This window comes from Hyla sarda, chromosome 1 (assembly GCF_029499605.1).
Source record: "Hyla sarda isolate aHylSar1 chromosome 1, aHylSar1.hap1, whole genome shotgun sequence".
NCBI lineage: Eukaryota > Metazoa > Chordata > Amphibia > Anura > Hylidae > Hyla > Hyla sarda.
This window is the reverse complement of record NC_079189.1, coordinates 402023564-402044574: the sequence shown is the minus strand read 5'-3', so window position 1 is coordinate 402044574 and position 21011 is coordinate 402023564. Positions and strand designations below refer to the sequence as shown.

Genomic DNA, 21011 nt, shown 5'->3' with positions numbered 1-21011 from the left:
CCCCTATCCTAAGGATAGGGGATAAGTTTGAGATCGCGGGGGGTCCGACCGCTGGGGCCCCCTGCGATCTCCTGTACGGAGCCCCGACAGCCCACGGGAAGGGGGCGTGTCGACCTCCGCACTAAGCGGCTGCCGACACGCCCCCTCAATACAACTCTATGGCAGAGCCGAAGCGCTGCCTCCGGCAATCTCCGGTTCTGCCATAGAGATGTATTGAGGGGCCGTGCCGGCCGCCGCTTCGAGCGGAGGTCGACACCCGCTATCTGGCCGGAGAGCCTGGCCCCCGTACAGAGAGATCGCAGGGGGCCCCAGCGGTCGGACCCCCCGCGATCTCAAACTTATCCCCTATCCTTAGGATAGGGGATAAGTTTTTCACCACTGGACTACCCCTTTAAACACTGTTATAGAGGCTGTACACTCTCTACTTGTGGTGAGCAAGCTTTATTTATCTCTTATTGAGAAGTTATGTAATACTGTGAAGAGTACGTGGTATTGTGGACTACTTTGTGGTTGGAAAAAAGCTAGATATGAAACATACTATACATTTTATAAAAACTTCTTGTTCTCAGCTTCTTTTTCTAAGATTGTCCCCCAGAAAAGAGGATCAACAGGTTAGTTCAATTTACATGCTTCTTCCAATATTGAAATGTAAGTTAACAAAAGGCAGTAAAAGTATCTGATGTATAAATTATTTCAGTTTATTATTTAATACTTTGTTGTTTGTAGTGTAATGAATCTATATATATATGAAACTCAATGGCCCACATTTATCATTGTCTTTAGACTGTTTTATTGTGTCTAAAAAAGGGGCAAAAAAGGCGCAAGCAGGGTTTTTTGTGCCTTTTTTTGCCCCTTTTTGTTTACACATTTCTGCTGATTTTGAGTTGCAATCCACTGATTTTGAGTTGCAATCCACTGATTTTGGCAATACACATGATATGGAAGGGATTTATCATTGCCCCTTTTTGTAAAAAAGAGCAAAAAAGGCGCAAAGCCACTGAAAAGTCTCTAAAACTACACCAGCCCAGACATGGTGTAGCTTTTTGGTGTATGTGTAGACAGAAATTTCAGAAAATGTGACCTGCACAAAATTTATCAAAGCTCTTTGACCATTTAATAAATTTGGTGCTCCTACACATTATCAGCACACACAAAAAAGGTGTAAAAAAAATGCTTCACTTGCACTGCAATGATAAATGTGGGCCAATGTGTGTGTATGTGTATGTTCCAGCATCATGTCCAAAAAGCTAAAGATTTTAACATAAAACTTGGCACACATGTTACTTATATGTCAACAACAAACATAGGATAGGTGATTTAACCCTTACCCACCCCCATTTGCTAGGGTCAGGGTTTTTGTTTAAAGTCCCATACAAGTCTATGGGAAATATATGTTACTGCATAACTTCCCAACGATTGGAGGTATTTCGATAATACTTGGTCACATCTTATTTATATGTCCACTTAAAATATAGGATAGTTAATTTAACCCCTAACTACCACCATCTGTGAGGGTCGGGGTTTTTGTTTAAAGTCCCATGCAAATCTACAGGAAATGTATGTAGAGGACAGGATATGAGAATGGGACATAAGGAGGAGATATGAGGACAGCATATGAGGTCGGGATATGAGGACAGGATATGAGGTCGGGATATGAGGACAGGATATGAAGTCGGGATATGAGGATGGGATATGAGGTCTAGATAGGAGGTCGTGATAGGAGGACGGGATAGGAGGTCGGGATAGGAGGACAGGATAGGAGGATGGAATAGGAGGTTGGGATAGGGGGTAGGGATAGGAGGATGGGATAGAAGGATGGGATATGAGGTCTGGATATGAGGACGGGATATGAGGTCGGGATATGAGGAAGGGATATGAGGACAGGATAGGAGGTCGAGAAAGGAGGACGAGATAGGAGGTTGTGATATGAGGACGGGCTAGAAGGTCGATATAGGAGGACAGGATAGGAGGTCGAGATAGGAGGACGGGATAGGAGGATGGGATAGGAGGTTGGCATATGAGGACGGGATATGAGGACGTGATATGAGGTCGGGATATGGGGACGGCATGTGGGGTCAGGATATGAGGATAGGATAGGAGGACAGGATAGGAGGTTGTGATATTAGGATGGGATAGGAGGACGGGATATGAGGTCGAGATAGGAGGACGGGATATGGGGTTGAGATATGACAACAATACATGAGGATGGGATATGAAGTCAAAAGCTTCCTCCTTTGTTGATTTTCCTCCCCAACAAGGATTAGGAAGGAAAAAAAACTGGCAACGCCGGGTACTCAGCTTGCTTATATATATATATATATATATATATATATATATATATATATATAAAACTCAATGTGTATATGTGTGTGTATATTCCAGCATCACGTCCAAACGGCTAAATATATATTTTTTTTAACTTTATTTGTAAATTTTCCAAATAGTACAAAACAAATAGAAATATACTCCCAACATAGGAGCATCAACAATAACATTAAAATTAACATTAAGGTCCTCCTCACTGAGCAATTAAAGTACAAAAGTAGAGCTCCTTCAACATATTCAGAATCCTAATATACAGTCCAGCATATAACACCTCCAAGTTGTGCAGTTGGTTAGTCCGTACCCCGGACAGAGGTCTCACAGCCCTCCGTCCACTGGGACAATGTAGAAATGCGACCAATAGGGGCCCCACATCTCTTAGCAATTAGCCCTTCCAGCACAAGGTTGCCATGAACCTCTGCCATGATGGCAGGAAGACTCGGCACGACAGTCCACTTCCAATTTCGAGCAATGTGGATTTTCACTACCGTCAATATATGATAAAGAACAATCATGTAGTGTGGAGGAACCGTATCGAGGGACAAAAACAGAAGCGCACTCTCCGGCCCCCATATAAAGGGGCAGTCCACTAAGGTATCTAGAAGTCTCCTAACCTTGGACCAGAGAGGCGTAATCAGGGTACAAGTCCACCAGACATGCAATAAAGTACCCTGAGCTGTACCACAGCGCCAACAAATAGGGGAGGCATTAGGGTATATTTTAGCCAAGCGCTCTGGCGTGTAGTACCAGCGGTACAGGAGCTTCCTAGAAGCCTCAAAATGATTAACACATTTAGAGTATTTTTTGTGAACCTCATAGACAAATTTCCACTGCTCAGATGAGAAGCTCTGTGCCAAGTCCTCCTCCCATCTGTGTCTAAAATTAGAGGCACCATCATCCCCCTTTTCAGTCAGAGCTACATAAGCAAATGAAATACCTCTCGCAAAGGAGTCATTATGCAAAAAATGCTTCTTATAAATGGTACAGGGCAAAGAGTTGTCCCACACGAGAGACCTCAAGAAGTGCCTAAGTCTGAGGTATTTATAAAAGTCCCTCCAGGACACCGAGAACAATTGTACCACGGTAGCGAAGGGCAGCAAACCGTGGGCATCACTAATCACAGCTATATCAATGATACCCGCAGCAATCCAGGACGTAAAATCGATATCTACCAAGTAATCCCCTATAGCAGCCAGGGGGATATCTTTTACCCTGGGAGGGCATAGTCTTTTAATCTGTGTCTCTTTACTCCACAGCCTGACAGCCACAGCAATAGTAGAGAAAGCCGAAGAAGGAGCAGAGGTAGGATTGAAACGGAGAGCCCAGAGGAAATTATTAAGAGAGGATACATTCAGGACAGTGGCCTCAACATCCACCCATAGGGGGGGGTCAGTGTGCCACCACCACCACCTTTTAAGCTGGTCAAGTAACACCGCACGGTAATACATCCTAAGACAGGGAACACCCATGCCCCCCTCTTGTACTGGCCGATACAGTATGCTAGCGCTAATTCTGGGGCGCTTCCCAGCCCAAATAAACCTCAGGAACAGTCTCTGTAGTTGCGAGAGGAAGGAGGCAGGTATTACCTCTGGTAGGCATCTGAAAAAATATAACACCTTAGGGAGGAGCATCATCTTAGCCGTGGCAATACGTCCGGCCCATGATATAGGGATCAGGGAGTAGCCATCAATCTCTGTATTCAGCTGGGACCACAGAACAGCAAAGTTGGTGGGGATAGTCTTGGCAGGTGAAGCAGTAAGGACAACACCCAGGTAGGGAATCTGATCTGTTACCCATTTAAAGGGAAATATAGACTGCAGCCTGCGCTGTTGATCAGTAGGTATGTGTAGCGGCAAAATACAGGACTTCGTGGGGTTGATTTTATAATAGCTAACTAGGCCAAAGGCCTCAATAAGTCTCATTACTGGGCCCAAAGAGCTCATAGGGCTGGAAAGACAGATGATGACGTCGTCGGCAAACAAGCCGATTCTATGATCTATACTACCTATACGAACCCCTGAGACATCCAAAGAATCTCTAATAGACTGCACAAACGGTTCCATGACCAGAGTAAAGATAAGGGGGGACAAGGGGCACCCCTGTCTAGTACCGTTACTAAGGGGGAAGCTGTCAGAGAGGGTACCCAAGGTGTAGATTCTGGCAGAAGGGTGCGTATAAAGAGCCATGATAGCAGACGCTAGTGGGGGAGGAAAGACAAATCTGCGCCGTCCCCCCCTACTCCGCATCCAAGGACAGCAGGAGAAAGGGCGTCCGACCGGAATGTGCTGCAGCAATAATATCGAGAAAGCGTCTCGTGCCGTCAACCGTCTGCCGCCCTCTAACGAAGCCCACCTGGTCCTTATGTATCAGGTCTGGCAAGACCTTATTCAGCCTAGCGGCAAGAGCTAGGGCATACAATTTGATATCACTATTTAAGAGAGATATGGGTCTGTAATTGGCAACGCTATCTAGCGGTTTACTTTGCTTAGGAATAGTGACGACCAGGGCTTCCAACATCTCCCCAGGGGGCATACCACTTTCTCTAATGCTATTGAAGGCTCTGGTCAGAAAGGGGGCCACCGAGGGGCCATATCGCTTATAGAATTCGTTGGTGATGCCATCTGGACCAGGTGGTTTCGAGGGTTTGAGGGCACGCACACAGTCAAGAACCTCTTCTACAGTGAAAGGGAAACATAAATCCGAGGCCTGTTCTTGAGATAAAGAGGGGAGAGACATAGAGGACAAAAAGGAGGAGATAGCCGCCTCATCAGGCTGTGGAGTAGCAGAGTCATTTTTAAGGTTATACAGTTCACTATAAAAATCTGCAAAACAGTTAGCAATTCCCTGGGGGTCTGTAATTTTGGAGCCATCACTTCTAGTGATAAAGGGTATCCTACATTTGTTCTGACGTTTTTTAAGCTGCCTAGCCAACAGAGAGCCAGATTTATTACCCTGCCAGTACCATTGCATCTTAAATCTTCGCAGCGCTAGCTCATAGCTATGTAATGAAAGGGAATGTAGACTGGCATTAATCTGAGAGATCTCTCCAGCTAGGATAGGAGAGTAGGAGGCCATATTGCGTCTGTGCAAATCCGCAAGTCGCTGCTGAAGCTCCAGGATCTTGGTCTGTCGGTTTTTCCTATCGTGGGCGTTTTGGCTAATGAAGTGGCCCCTAATCGTGGCCTTAAAAGCGCACCAGAGCATGGGATCGGCAACATCCCTCGTTTCATTGACCCGGAAGTATGCATCCACCGCCAATTTAGTCGCCTCAGAGTATTCAAGGTTGTGGAGGATCAGGGGATTAAGCCTCCAAATATAAGTCGGGCGAGTGGCAAAGGACTCCCTAAGAGTTACACTAATGGGGGAGTGGTCCGACCACTCTATAGGCATTATACGTGCCTCAGACACCAGTGGCAGGAGAGAGCGGGAAACAAGGGATAATCTATTCGGGTGTATATCTTATGCACATGCGAGAAGAAAGTAAAATCCCTCTCAGTAGGGTGAGATATACGCCAAATATCATAAAAATCATTTTGGGACACACTAGTGAAGAATCCAGTAGGCTCCCTCTTAGAAGCAGTCGACGTGGAGTCAACACTAGGCCACATGGCCATGTTGAAGTCCCCTAGGAGTAAACAGTGACCCTTTTTCACAGATCCCAGCTTACGTACAAACGACTTGAGGAAAGCACATTGCTTAGTATTGAGGCCATACAGTGTATCCAAGGTATATTGGACATTATTTAAAAGACACAGTACAATTATATATCTGCCACAGTCGTCTATCACCGTTTGCTGAACATTAATCGATACAGTATCCCTAAATGCAATTGCTACACCCCCCTTTTTATGCACAGCATGCGCTTGATAGATGTACGGAAAGCGTTTATTCTGCGGTCTGGTTTTTTGTTTAAAGTCCCATACAAGTCTATGGGAAATATATGTTACTGCATAACTTACAAACGGTTGGAGATATTTCGATAATACTTGGTCACATGTTACTTATATGTCCACTTAAAATATAGGATAGTTAATTTAACCCTTAACTACCCCCATTTGTGAGGGTCAGGGTTTTTGTTTAAAGTTCCATGCAAATCAATGGGAAATGTATGTTCTCACATAACTTCCATATTTTAATACCTGGTATACATATTACGGGTCTGGATAGCAGGTCAAGATAGGAGGTAGACATAGGAGGACAGGATAGGAGGATGGGATAGGAGGTCGGGATAGGAGGACGGCATAGGAGGACGGGATAGGAGGTCAGGATAGGAGGATGGGAAAGGAGGTCGGGATAGGAGGCCGAGATATGAGGACCAGATAGGAGGTCGGGAAAGGAGGACGGGATAGGAGGTCGGAATAGGAGGTCGAGATAGGAGGTCGAGATATGAGGACGGGATAGGAGGACCAGATAGGAGGTCGAGATAGGAGGACAGGATACGGGGCTGGGATATGACAACAATATATGAGGACGGGATATGAAGTCAAAAGCTTCCGCCTTTGTTTATTTTCCTCCCCAACAAGGATTAGGAAGGAAAAACCGAGCAACGCTGGGTACTCAGCTAGTGTATATATATATATATATATATTAGTTTTGTTGATTTATTTTACTGAAGTCAACACTAATATAATAGGCTTTATAGCTCACAATGCAGGCTGTAAAATAATTTAATAGATGTAATACATATTTGAGCATATCATTTGTTTCAAAACATTTCAAGGGTGTTAGAATTGTTTTCTAGAGACCAATTAGTTAAGTTATCTATATTTGCCAATTTTTTATGTATTTGAGAAGTTATAATTAGTTTTTTATTTTATTTTTTTATTAATTTTTTTGCTGATGTGTGTGTATTTTAGGTATTTGGGTCATATCTGGAGGTAAATTAGCATTCTTTTCTACCTAGTATAACAACTTCCATTTAGTAATAATATAGATTTTTTTTTAATTATAATTATGTTTACAGATGAATGGCCACAGGACAAAAGAAGGGATCCCTTAGTTTGCCTGCACCACGCTCTTGGTGCTTTAGATGTTAAACAGCTAGGATCTCCGTTCTAGGATCTGAGTTTTCTTTGAATCTAACAATTTCTAGGGAAAATGATGGCACATGCAAACAGCAGCATTACCACTGTATTGTGACAGTTAGTAAAGCATTCCTTATGTATAGATCTTTATACTGCAGTTCTCCATGTTTATGACTAGTTAAAGGGGTATTCCGGGAATGTTTTTATTTGACTATGCTACAGGGGCTATAAAGTTAGTGTAGTTCATAGTATAGTGTCTTTACTTGAGTGTGACGGTTTTCTCACAATTCTTATGTGATTTTCACCCCACTATTTATTTTTATCAGCATACAAAATAACTGCTGTCTCAGATTTTTCCCAGCTTGCAATGCGGTCGAGACCTGACTCACTAGTCAGCTGATGACAGGGAGCCTGCCTGCTTCAATGGGGGGAGGGATCAATCTGCAACTAATGCAACAGCTGTAGGATCCTGATTGAAAACCACAGGTCTGCAGATCATTTATGTTTCAATGGGTGGGGTGGCTGATGTGTGGGAAGGAGTAAAATGGTATCATGGGATTTGTAGGCAAACAAGAAAACTGAAAACAGGAAATACAAGTTCACAGAAAGCTAGCCACAGTGTTTTGGTAATCTCACAACATAGCCATTTAGCCCAAGAAAAGCGCAGATCCTTCCTAAGCATGTCCGTTACTGTCTGCCAGATACGTACTAAAATGGATAACCCCTTTAAACCATTTATTCATGTAACAACTGTGTCAGCCTGGATAGAACCTCTTACACCTATCATAATCTCAGCTTTATGTGACAGTGGGACATAGGGCTGCACTGAGGTGGGTACACGGGTAGCCAGGTGGCAGGTGCAGGATGAGTAGAGGGGTGCTGACCACAGCTCAAGGAGGTGCTCTTTTTTTTTCTTGGAACTAAGGCACTAATCTGGCCCAGCTGAATGGGGGTGCGGCTACCGACAAATACATTAGTGCCATACTGAATACTACAGTACAGCACACTTTAGTCATAAAATTTGACTTCATTTACCACTTGGCTTCATCAATCAGCTCATGCCGAATCAGACATTCATTATACGTTATGTAACAGAGCTTATCTCTCTGTCCCCATAGCCGTCTCCAGTGTGAGGCCCTGTGTAATATGATTTTATGGGCGCTGGAGACGATAGGTTAAAATGATTGTCAAATTGACAAATCGTGTGTGGTGCCTTTAAAGGCTGAACTCAGTATTTTTCACAATCTATTCTATTCTCTTCTTAAAGGGGTACTCCGGTGGAAAAAACATTTTTTTTCATATCATCTGACTCCATAAAGTTAAACAGATTTGTAAATTACTTCTATTAAATAGTTTTAATCCTTCCAGTACTTGTCAGGTGCTACAGAGGAAGTTGTATAGTTCTTCCAAGTCTGACCACAGTGACAATCCATGTGAGGAACTAATAATGTATTGAGGATAAAACTGTTTAAAGGAGAGGCCTTTATTTCCTAATTGAAGGGTTGTTTAATAACTGGTTGTAACACTCAAAGGTTTGCTGGAAAAAGACTCCTGCACTGGTCGAAATGTTTGCTTGCACATGTGAGAAGTGTTAAATGGGTATTCCAGTGTTGTAAAAAAAAATATAAGGTAATATGTCGTTGGGACTGTGGTAAAACAAAAAAAATATTCTTACCTACGCCCAGTCCCTCGCAGGCCTCAATGTTCTGCTAGTTCAGGTCCCTTCTGGTTACATCAACAAGCATTACTTTTTTTGTGATAAATATACTATTTATTGTCATAGCAATCATAACTTAATGTTAACTTCAACTGCTATATATGAGTTAGATGTGGGTTTTTTAAATATATGTATAGATATATATCCACCAGCACTTAAAAACATTTCCCCACAAGATAGGGGATAAGTGTTCTTTCCAACTGGGGTGGCAAAAATCCTTGCACCAGCCCTGAGTAAGTACATTGTATAACAGATTATCTGCAGAATAGAAAGATAATTTTATCTGTATTCAGGATTTCTTTAACAAAAATCTTTTTCTACCTTCCGTCTCAGGTTATCTTAGTACAATGAATATATACTTGTTGGGGGGTAAGTAGAGTAAAAGGCTAAATAAATGTAGTTGTTACAAAAAAAAGCTATGATAAGGGTGTAATTCTATTAAAGCTGTTATTTACCAAAACTTATTGAGATATCACAGAGACCCAGACAGATCATAAGGCACATGCTTAAGCACTTTATTCCCTAACTCACAGTAATTTCCATCCAGTTGCATTATTATGTCTATAGAGTCCTTCTAGTGCTACTGGAAAGAGATTGTTGGGAGGCAGGGAGTGAAGCACTTAAAGCGCAACTGTCATCATATTTTGACCCCCCCCAGACCACTATAATGGTGTTCCAGATGCTTATAAGGTGTCTGCAGCCATACCTTTATTGCTGTTTGTTCTTCTTTTCTTACTAATGAAAACCTTTTATCCAAAAGTCAGACACAGTTAGGCGGGGCTTGGGGTTCGCACACAGTGCATCCACAGTGCATGCGCCTGTCCCGTCGGCTCTAAGGTGCACGCGAGACGCCGCGTCCTCAGTTGACAGAGCGAGCGCTTGCTCTTGACGTCTGTGCGCTCAGTGCCCATGTGCTGTACTAGAGGCAGTGAGCGGACATCCACACTTGATAAATTCATTGCCACTGCAAAGTAAAATCTGAAATTGACTTTTCAAAGGTCGTTTGCTGGTTTTTGTGCACTGCAAAAAGTTGCAGAAAAAAGTGCTTAGGCACATGCGACATTTCCTGCACCCAATGTAAACACAAAGGGAGAGATTTATCAAAACCGGTGCAAAGGAAAAGTTGACCAGTTTGCCATAGCAACCAATCAGATCGCTTCTTTCATTTTGCAGAGGCCTTGTTAAATATGAAAGAAACAATCTGATTGGTTGCTATGGGCAACTGGGAAACTTTTCCTCTGAACAAGTTTTGATAAATCTCCCCCAATAAGAGAAGCTTTAAATAGGATGATACATTTCTGCCATAGACTATGTGTAGCACAGTTTGTGTATAAATAAAATGATTTGTGTTTTCTTGCTGTTTCAGCCGGACTATATATCGGGGTTCTTGTAAGCAGCAATGGTAGGACATTTCATTAACTCCAAAGATAAAATGATAATAATTGTTAACAAATTTAGAAAAATTTTTAAGGCATATTTTATGAGTAGTTTACTCTGAAGTTAGATGGATAAATATGTTTTCTCTATTGTAAATTATTGTACAGAATGGAATCTATTCACTTCACCATTATTTTTAGGAAGTCAATACCTTGTATGTGATATTAAAGAGAAGTTCTCACAGCACCAATAATAGAAAGTGAGATACAGAACAAAAATGTCTTAAGCCACTAAGATACATGACAGAAAAAAAAAATCCCTGTGTTATTTTTTTTTTTTATGCAAATTCATGTATATTTAAAGAAGTACTCCGGTGGAAAGCATTTTTTTTATTTTTATTAACTGGTGCCAGAAAGTTATATAGATTTTTAAATTACTTCTATTTAAAATTGTATTCCTTCCATTACTTATCAGCTGCTGTATGCTCCAGAGGAAGTTGTGTAGTTCTTTCAGTCAGACCACAGTGCTCTCTGCTGACACCTCTGTCTGTGCCAGAAATTGTCCAGAGTACAAGCAAATCCCCATTTCCAACCTCTCCTGCTCTGGACAGTTCCTAACATGGACAGAGGTGTCAGCAGAGAGCACTGTGGTCAGACAGAAAAGAACTATACCACTGCCTGTAAAGCATACAGCAGCTGATGAGTTCTGGAAGGCTTAAGATTATTAAATAGAAGTAACTTACAAATCTGCATAACTTTCTGCCACCAGTTGATTTAAAAGAAATAGATTTCCACCGGAGTACCCCTTTAAAGGAAGTTTTCATATTTTATTAATTGCTAATGGTAAAATCAGAATTCAAAATATACAACAATATTGCAGGATAATGTGCACACTTCATAACGTGAGACAGAACAAAATAAAATACCTCACACCAAAATCCCCAATACCTCCCCCAGCTCTAGAACTGCTTTATCTACTTTAATAGGAGATAGTGCTACACTCATTGACAAAAGAAAATTACAGCTGTGGTCTGATTAGACACTGGATCTTGCCACAAGAAGGCATAAAAGTACTTCCCATGCTGCCCTAAAAAAGACTGTAAGAGGCTACTTTTGGGTAGTGTACCTCTTAGTGAGAGATTGTTGAGTGCTAGACATTTCTCTATGAAGCACATGAAGACATTTTGACCAGTTGACTTTGAGAGGGGGCACATTGTTGGACTCATAGAAGCAGGACGGCCTTTTCCACAAATTGCTAAGTTAGGTTTTTAGGAGGTGTTGGGAGCTGTGGTTATGTGTGGGCATGCACACATAGCGAACACGCTCCGAATTGCCCCGAGAAATTGCCAGCAGAGAGAATCATATGATCTTCTAACAAATATGAGCAGCTCCCACAGTTTCCTTGTCTGCCACAAGACCCAGGCGGCACCTCTACTACACACCTTCAGGCAGAGCCTGTTGTATCACAGTGCCCATTACTTGTCCTGCCATTTACAGCCAACCATTATGGCTTCCATTTGTAATGGTGTAGTGAACCAGCCCAACTGCTGGTGCGATGATCAGCGCATCACTTACAATAGTGGGTCATCCTAGTAGTGATACAAGGGACACTTACAGCTAAATGATTTTATTTAGGTTTTAAAATAAATAAACCAAACAAACTGCATAGTGGTTGTGAAAAATCCCATGACCCTTCTACCCTACAACTCCAATGATTCTCAATCTTACACTTTATAACTCTATTTTACATTATTGTGAAAGCATTTTATTCTGATCACTTGAATTTTTGTTATTTCTCTTTAGCTGGTGCAATAGAACACATACAGTATGACCCAAGGTTTCACATGGTGTGATGCCATATCAAGGAGTGCTCCCTAATAAAGCATCACGCAATGTGAAATGCCGGGTTGTATGTCTTCTATTGCACTTATTTAAAGAGAAATAAAAGAAGTTTTTTGCACAAGATGCCGTGGTGAGACCACCTTTTTCCTTCACTATTCTTACTGGTATATTTGGAGACACAGAGCACCGTGCATTGTGGGGGTGAGTCAGAGTGTATTTAACCCATTAAACTTCTAAAAATCATAGCGCTTTCAATTTTCCACCTACAGACCCATACAAGGGCTTGTTTTTTGTGCCACCAATTTTACCTTGTAATGACATCAATAATTTTACCACAAAAACTACGGCAAAACCAGAACTTCTAGGTAGTTCATTTTTCAGTAAAAAGAACACCTTATCTTTATTCTGTAGGTCCATACGATATGATACCCTACTTATATAGGTTTGATTTTGTTTTACTTCTGTTAAAAAATGATAACTTTATGCACCAAAATTTGTAGGTTTAAAATGTCCTCTTCTGACCCCTATAATTTTTTTATTTTTCCATATACCGGGCAGTATGGCGGAGGGCTCATTTTGTGCGCCATGATCTGAAGTTTTCATCAGTACCATGATGTTTTGATGGGAATTTTTGATCGTCTTTTATAATTTTTTTTTTTAGGGTATACAAAGTGACAAAAAATACGCATTTTTGGACTTTGTTTTTTTTTTACGCATACGCCATTGACCGTGTGGTTTAATTAATGTAATATTTTTACAGTTTGGACATTTACACATACGGTAATACCACATATGTTTTTTTTTCTATGTTTTTATATTTTTATATGGAATTTGGGAAAAGGGGGGTGATTTTAACTTTTAATAAGGAAAGGGTTAATGTGTGTGTGTTTTTTTTAATTTTTTTATTAAACTTTATTTTTTTTTTTACACTTTTAGTCCCCTCGGGGGAATTTTAGGAGTAATCATTAGATTCCTCATACAGATCAATGTGGTTCCACAGTGCCACATTGATCTGTGTGCTCTGTGCTCGATTAGTAAAGCCTGGTCCTGCCGGGGGCTTCCCCAGCTTATGATCGCAGCCAGTCTCAGGAGTGAGACGCAATGCGATCAACAATTTTTAACATGTCAGATGGGGAAACATTGAGCTTTCAGGTGTTGCTATATATTGTTGCATCAATTGGTATTAAGATTGAGGAAGGACTGATAGCTGGGACTCTCTATTCCTACTCTAACGAGTCTTCCTAAATCTTAAGCCTTGAAGTACTCATCAGCTGCTGTATGCTTTACAGGCAGTTTTATAGTTATTTTCTGTCTGACCACAGTGCTCTCTGCTGACACCTCTGTCTGTGTCAGAAACTGTCCAGAGTACAAGTAAATCCCCATTTCAAACCTCTCCTGCTCTGGACAGTTCCTAACATGGACAGAGGCGTCAGCAGAGAGCACTGTGGTCAGACAGAAAATAACTATACAACTGCCTGTAAAGCATACAGCAGCTGATGAGTACTTCAAGGCTTAAGATTTAGGAAGACTCATTAGAGTAGGAATAGAGAGTCCCAGCTATCAGTCCTTCCTCAATCTTAATACCAATTGATGCAACAATATATAGCCACACCTGAAAGCTCAATGTTTCCCCATCTGACATGTTAAAAATTGTTGATCGCATTGCGTCTCACTCCTGAGACTGGCTGCGATCATAAGCTGGGGAAGCCCCGGCAGGACCAGGCTTTACTAATCGAGCACAGAGCACACAGATCAATGTGGCACTGTGGAACCACATTGATCTGTATGAGGAATCTAATGTTGAGATCAGTTCACAATATGTGCAGTTTCTGATATATTTTTTTTATATTTAAAGTGCATTTTGTAGAGAAATATTGCCATGAGGCAGAAGTAATCTGACCTATAATAACAATTGAGGTGTGTATGAAGATTTGAAGTCTTTAGGCTGTGTTCACACAATGAATCTTTTCTGCATTTTTAACACCATTTTCTAAAATGTAAAAATTATACATTCTTGTCCTTAATTTGCACAGTTGTAGTAAAATATCTATTTTTGAGAACCAGGAAGCAAGAAATGCAATGTGTGAAAGGTGTATATGTATTTTATATCCTGATCTCATAGAGATAACAGCAGCAGCATGTGAATCTGGGTGTGGAGGGGTCTGTGAGCTAGAAGGTGAAATTAAATAGGTGATTATGTCATCCTGTAGTTCACAGGCAGTTAGCTGACTTTCTTTGAATATATTAAGTATTGTAACTTTCAAAGGGTCATAGTGGTGATCACATGACCAAATGGAATGAAACAAATGGTGCTGTACAACTAGTAATGGTGAGCATGAAACTGATACTATAATCCTAAATTTCTTTTATTGGATCATTCCCTTTAAAAGTCAATACAATTTTGAATTTAAAACAAACTAATATTTCTCTTTCAGAAGGCATTCCTGCACCAACCCTCAAAGCAACACCTGAATATCCATTCTACTTTAAAGGAGAAACTGTGACTCTGACATGTAACACCCAGGAATATAGGCATGCTCACTTTAGTTTTTATAAAAACTCTCAATACATCCCAAGTGAAAACAAGTACACGTATAAGATTAATGCCATGGATGACTCTGATGTAGGGATCTATGCCTGTGATTTCTGGGCTCGCAGTCGTTCTTCTCCGAGAAGTAATGAAGTCTCATTATTCTATTTTGGTGAGGATTTATTTTTAATTCAGAACAGAGTAAAGCAGAAAAAAGTAATGTTTATGTTATATGTTTAAAGGGGTACTCCGCCCCTGACATCTTATCCCCTATTCAAAGGATAGGGGATAAGATGTCAGATCGCCCGGGGTCCCGCTGCTGGGGACCCCGGGGATCGCTGCTGCAGCACCCCGCTATTATTACTGCGCAGAGCGAGATCGCTCTGCACGTAATGACGGGCAATACAGGGGCCAGAGCATCTTTACATCACGGCTCCGACCCTCGTGATGTCACAGCCCGCCCCCGTCAATACAAGTCTATGGGAGGGGGCACGGCGGTCGTCACGCCCCCTGCCATAGACTTGCATTAAGGGGACGGGCCGTGATGTCATGAGGGGCGGAGCCATGACGTCACGCTGCTCTGGCCCCTGTATCACCCGTCATTACGCACAGAGCGAACTCGCTCTGTGCAGTAATGATGGTGGGGTGCCACAGCGGCGATCCCCGGGGTCCCCAGCAGCAGGACCGCGGCGATCTAACATCTTATCCCCTATCCTTTGGATAGGGGATAAGATGCCAGGGGCGGAGTACCTCTTTAAATACAATATTGCAGTATTTGTCACACCTATGTATCTCTTGTTTAACTTGTTCCTGCATCATAGTGGAATGTAATTCCTGCATATCCCTATAAATATAAGCTGCTGGGATGGCATGGAATCTGAAGCTGCGACTGTGCCATTTACCGCAGGTATCAACTGTAACAGGCCGGCTGTCAGAAAAAAACATTTAAAAGCAAAAATGATAAAAATGGACATCGTGGATGGGGCCTTCCCTAATGATAAACTTGCCAAAGTTTAATAAACAAAATGGCAATTTATTGGTTAAAATGCAACTTCAGGAGTTTCAAACCCATACCGGGTTCTTCATCAAGTAGTAGCTTCTACATACATAATGGGGGAGATTTATCAAAACCTGTGCAGAGGGAAATTTCCCCAGTTGCCTATAGCAACCAATCAGATTGCTTCTTTCATTTTTAACAAGACCTCTGCAAAATGAAAGAAGCAATCCGATTGGTTGCTATGGGCAACTGGGCAACTTTTCCTGTGGACAGGTTTTGATAAATCTCCCCCAAAGTGCGCCAACTTAAATGTACAGACATTCAAATGCTGCTGGTAGGGATGATCGAATCGAATCTGACAGATCCGAATTCGTTACAAATTTCAGGAAAAATTTGATTTGTAACGAATGTGAATATCACCGTGATTCGAAAGTGCGAATCGCTTCATTAAACTACATTTAGTGCGGTCCAGGCTCCAGGGCATCTAAAATGGCAAACCCACATGTGAGGACATGGGGCAAGGAATCCTGGGAAGGCGGGAATAAGGATCTGCAGGATGACCCTGAATCACATGCAGCATGCAGCCTATGAGCAGCCAGCCACCCCTAAATAATCGGCAGCCACCTTGTGGCCAGTCACATCAGCATTCTATTACAGAGAGAGAGAGGGACAGACAGCAGTGTGTGTTGCACCATTTTGTTCTTGTTAAAGTCTTAAGGGCCTAGATACTGTGAAAAGCCAGCCAAAAGTACACACCTGCTGGTGTTGTAGACAACTACTGTTTTAAGCAGACTTGAGCGCATTATCCTCCTCTCATAAGTGCATACCACATACATACAACTAAGTGGTGTACCATTTTATTCCTGTAAAGTCTTAAGGGCCTAGATACAGTGAAAGGCCAGCCAAAATACACACCTGCTGGTGTTGTAGACAAATACTGTTTTAAGCTTACTGGAGCACATTGTTCTCCCCTCATAAGTGCATACCAGATGCGTACATCTGGAGTGGAGTGGAGTACCATTTTGTTCCTGTGAAAGTCTTAATGGCCTAGATACTGAGAAAGGTCAGGCAAAAGTACACACCTGCTGGTGATGTAGACAAATACTGTTTTAAGCGTAGTAGAGCGTATTGTACTCCCCTCATATATGCACTAAGTATGTCAGGCAGAGAAGTGCCAGGACATGCACAGAGGAGTGGCAGATGCCTAAATTCATCAGGCAGAGGTCGCAGCAGACTAGGAGCGAGTGGTAGCAGGAGTCGCAGCGAGAGGCCTGAGCTCCTGGTATAAGCTAGCGGTCGTTTCTCGATCAGCAACCCATCTGCTGTCATTGATTGGTTAACAAGGTCATCCACTTCGTCACAAGTGACATCTGACACCCCCAGTCAACAGTCGGTGGGTTCCTCAGACACAACCCTCAGTTGGCATGGCCCGAGAGCAGTACCTGTCCTCCTATGGCCTCTGTCCTATGCTGTTCCCTCCCCCAGAGATGTATCTTATGCTGTGGGTTCAGCTTCACTATTTAATGAGGATGATCTACTAGAGGACAGTCAGCAGCTACTGTCCAGCCAAGAAGTGGAGGAGACATCCGCCGCTTCCTCCACTAGGCGGGAAAGTAGTGATGAGGAGAGTGGCGTGGGAGGTGGTGTTGCGAGCGTTCAGGCTCCTGAAGCAGACACTGTTGAGGAACCTGAGGAGGACATCAGTGACATGTAGACACAAATCGATGATGATGAAGCCGATCGCACTTGGGAGCCGGGTGCAGAAGGGGCTTCATCATCATCAGGAGAAGAGGGTTGCAGGTGTCCGGTGAGGCAGCAGCTGAGCCAACAAGGTGGTAGTATGGTTGGCAGTCAGCATGGTGACATAATTGGAAGGTTTGGAGCCAAACGTGCCCGGGGTAGACCACCTGCTTCACGGCAGCCTACCTTCCCTGAAGGGTAGTGGAACAGGGGTTCCTGGAGTCGGTGGCAGTTTCAGTCAATTAGTGTGAACTGTTGGTGGGAAAATCAGCTACTCTGCGTTATGGCAGTTTTACATCAAGCATCCGGAGGGTACCAATGTTGGCACCACGGCCCTGCATCAACATATGCTTTGCCACCATAAAGCAGCCTGGGAGAACTGTGGTGGTACAGCCTGCTGCATCACCCAGTGGCACACTGCTCCCTGTTTCAGCCAGCCAAGGCTCCACGACCTCAGCCAAAGGGAGCTGTGTGTCATAAAATCTTGATGCATCTGTTCCCTAAATCAGTACTGCTCTTGTTTTTTGTCTCTGGTTCCTAGTGTCTGCATATTGTTGTGGTTCAGTTTTGCAGATTACAGTATTAGGTTGGGATATTTGCAGAATCAGAAATGGAATGTGGTATCCGGTGTATAATGTCAGTTTTTAGGGATAATTCTGGGATAGCTTGCCAGGGTGAGTTTTTAGATTTTTTCCCTTTTCATTGCCATCATCATCATCATCATCGGCTTCTAGTGATCATAAATAATTTGTTTATTATTTGGTTCCTGTCTTTCTTTTGGTGAGTTGCTATTCTTGTTATTTGTACCCCTCAGCATTGATATATGCTTTTTATGTTCTTTTCCCTCTTGTAATGGTCTGCATGTCATATAATTCAGTCCTAATGTAATTCATGGGGGTATTTTAGTACTGAGATCAACATGTAGGACCCAATAAAGGAGAGTGCTATAGGTAAAGTTCAGTTCAGTATTTTTGCAATGAGCTGGCGTCATTACATTCCTCTCCACAAACTTTTATAGGCAATAGCTGTAACTGAATCTGTCAGTGAACTGAGTGATCAGTACGGGATGTATGGGGAAGGAGGAGAGAAGTATAATCAATAGAGAGGAATTTTCATGTAATAAAATATGTAACATGTAATACTATCTTTGTTGTGCTATTTATGTGTATATACCTGTACTATAAAAAGCACTGTTTGGGTATTTCTATAATGAGAGCTTTTTTTGTTTTGTTTTTGTTTTTTGCAGATAAATTACCATCTCCAGTCATTTATCTCGATCCTTCACGCTCTGTGTACAGCATGGGGGAGTCAGTCACCATAGTATGTTCTCCTCCCATGAGTAAGGAGGTGAAAAGGATTACGTTTAACAAGGAGGGAAATGTCCAACCTTTAAAGGAGGCAAATGGAAATACGTATGTGATCTCTACATCTACGAGAGAGGATGCTGGGAGATATTCTTGTACCTACTCTGTAGAAATACAAGAGAGATGGGTCACTTCATTTACTAGTGATTATATAATAGTGAATGTGTCTGGTAAGTGTTGTACAACCATTGATCTACTAGAAAAAAGTATATATAAACAAATTAAGGAACTATGGGGGAGATTTATCAAAACCTGTCCAGAAGTAAAGTTGCCCAGTTGCCCATAGCAACCAATCAGCTCGCTTCTTTCATTTTTAACAAGGCCTCTGCAAAATGAAAGAAGCAATCTGTTTGGTTACCATGGGCAACTTTTCCTTTTCACAGGTTTTGATAAATCTCCCCCTATAAGTGGAAGGGTAACATAGGGATGTAGCAGGTGCTAAACATCTGTTTTCTTTTTTAGGATTAGCATTCCTCTTTACCTGCAATGCTAGAGTGGTACTTCATTTCTCACTTTTTGGTATTGTTGCAATGATTGGGGGGAGTTTATCAATGTTGGTGTTATTAAACTCTTTTTTTTTTATATACCTTTTTGTGGGTTTTTTTCGTAGAAAAATTGAGAAAATGCTTCAGCTGAATTCCTCTTTGGATCAGCAATGATTTCTACTCCTTGGTAAATGGAGCAGAAATTATGCAGAATCGGCTATGTGATGCAGAAATAGTCCCATTGACTTGTGGGCTTTTACTAACGAATTCCAGCGGAAGATTTAACATGTTAAATTTTTGGGTCGGAATTCAATTCTCATGAGAAGTTCCTTTGCTGAACGTCTGCTGTGTGAACAAAACAGAGGAGCACCCATGGAAGGCAATCAGGGTGCTGCAAGGTGGAATCTGCCCAGAATTCGTCACGAACGCCCCTAATAGGTTTTGAGGTACCAGAATCAATAAACAGAAGCATAGTCATACAAATCAAAGGTCAAGGCAGTTGCAACACAACATGATACCTGTCATGGAATTAGGATACAGTAGTGAATAAATCAAAAATAGAAAACTATAATCATAGGTGCTCAGCCATTGGCTGTTTGAACACATAGATTTTTAGGCAGTAATAGGGAAACAGGAATGTACTGATTCAGCATCAGCATCCTTTGGTTAAAATTATCTTTAATGGTACGTTCACACGTATGCAGATTTTCTGCTTCAGATTTCAATGTAAACTAAATGACTGAGCACAGCTTCTAATCTGCAGTTACAAATCCTGCGCATCAAATCTGCACAGAATCCTGTATGTATGAACGTACCCTAAATGTAATAAATGCAATGTATTGCCTAGATGCACAGTATATATATATTTTTTTACCAATTAGAGCCAGATACTAAAACATGTTCTATTTCTAATCTGTTTATATTTTCTTGTAATTGTGATTGTTATTTTTCTAATGTCATTTTTTGTATACTATTATGGGGGCAGTCATCTTGCCTGAGCTGTTTTATGGTATGTTCATATGTGCATATTTTTCTGTGGATTTTGCTACAGATTGTCTGTTGCCAATTGAAGTCATATGGGCAGGAAAAATCAACAGCCGAAAATCTGCAGCTAAAAAGGGATGTGTGAATGTACCCAGAAGGTACATTCACAGGTGCATAAAGTATTTTTGCTGCAGATCTGCTGATTCAGATTTTGCTGCCCATTGAATTTACTGGACAGAAAAATCTGCTACAGCAAATCTTCAGCAGATTTGCAGCAAAAATATGCACATGTGAACCTACTTTTAGGGTTCGTTAACACTGGCAGATTTCCTGCGGATTTCATGCAGCTTATTTGCTGATACACTGTGGACAATCATCAGGAAATCTGCCTGTGTGAACAGACCCTTGGGGTCATTCACATGGGTGGATTTTATTGCTAGATCGCAGGATGTTTCCCGCTGCAAGTTTGCCTGGGGCTGGCTACAGGAAACATCAGCAATCACGTTTTTGCATTTTTCTTTTATTATTTAATTATCTATGGGAAAAAAACGCATAGGGTTCCCCATATTTTCATTCTCAGTCAAATACCAGCCAAGCAGCGACAGCCTGACATTACCAGGGTGGGCGAGG

General features: G+C 41.9%; 2 protein-coding genes across 6 annotated transcripts in view; one reads left to right on the top strand and one right to left on the bottom strand.

Moving 5' to 3' along the window:
• LOC130277384 (Fc receptor-like protein 5) overlaps nt 1-21011 on the bottom strand; it is a 113446-nt gene that overhangs the window by 39354 nt on the left and 53081 nt on the right. The window contains exon 1 of one of the 3 annotated variants that reach the window (XM_056528040.1): nt 9770-9902. The exons of the other annotated variants lie outside the window; for them this stretch is intronic. The gene's annotated coding sequence lies outside the window, so the exon portion shown is untranslated. Of the gene's footprint in view, nt 1-9769; nt 9903-21011 lie in introns of those variants that run through there. 3 annotated transcript variants of the gene reach the window in all.
• LOC130277429 (uncharacterized) overlaps nt 9401-21011 on the top strand; it is a 46280-nt gene continuing 34669 nt past the window's right edge. For 2 of the 3 annotated variants that reach the window (XM_056528107.1, XM_056528101.1), the window contains exons 1-4: nt 9401-9432; nt 10430-10465; nt 14717-14983; nt 18795-19082. In XM_056528107.1, the coding sequence (XP_056384082.1) occupies nt 9411-9432; nt 10430-10465; nt 14717-14983; nt 18795-19082 (613 nt within the window). In that variant the 5' untranslated portion in view covers nt 9401-9410. Of the gene's footprint in view, nt 9433-9916; nt 9992-10429; nt 10466-14716; nt 14984-18794; nt 19083-21011 lie in introns of those variants that run through there. The other variant, XM_056528105.1, reaches the window with a different exon arrangement.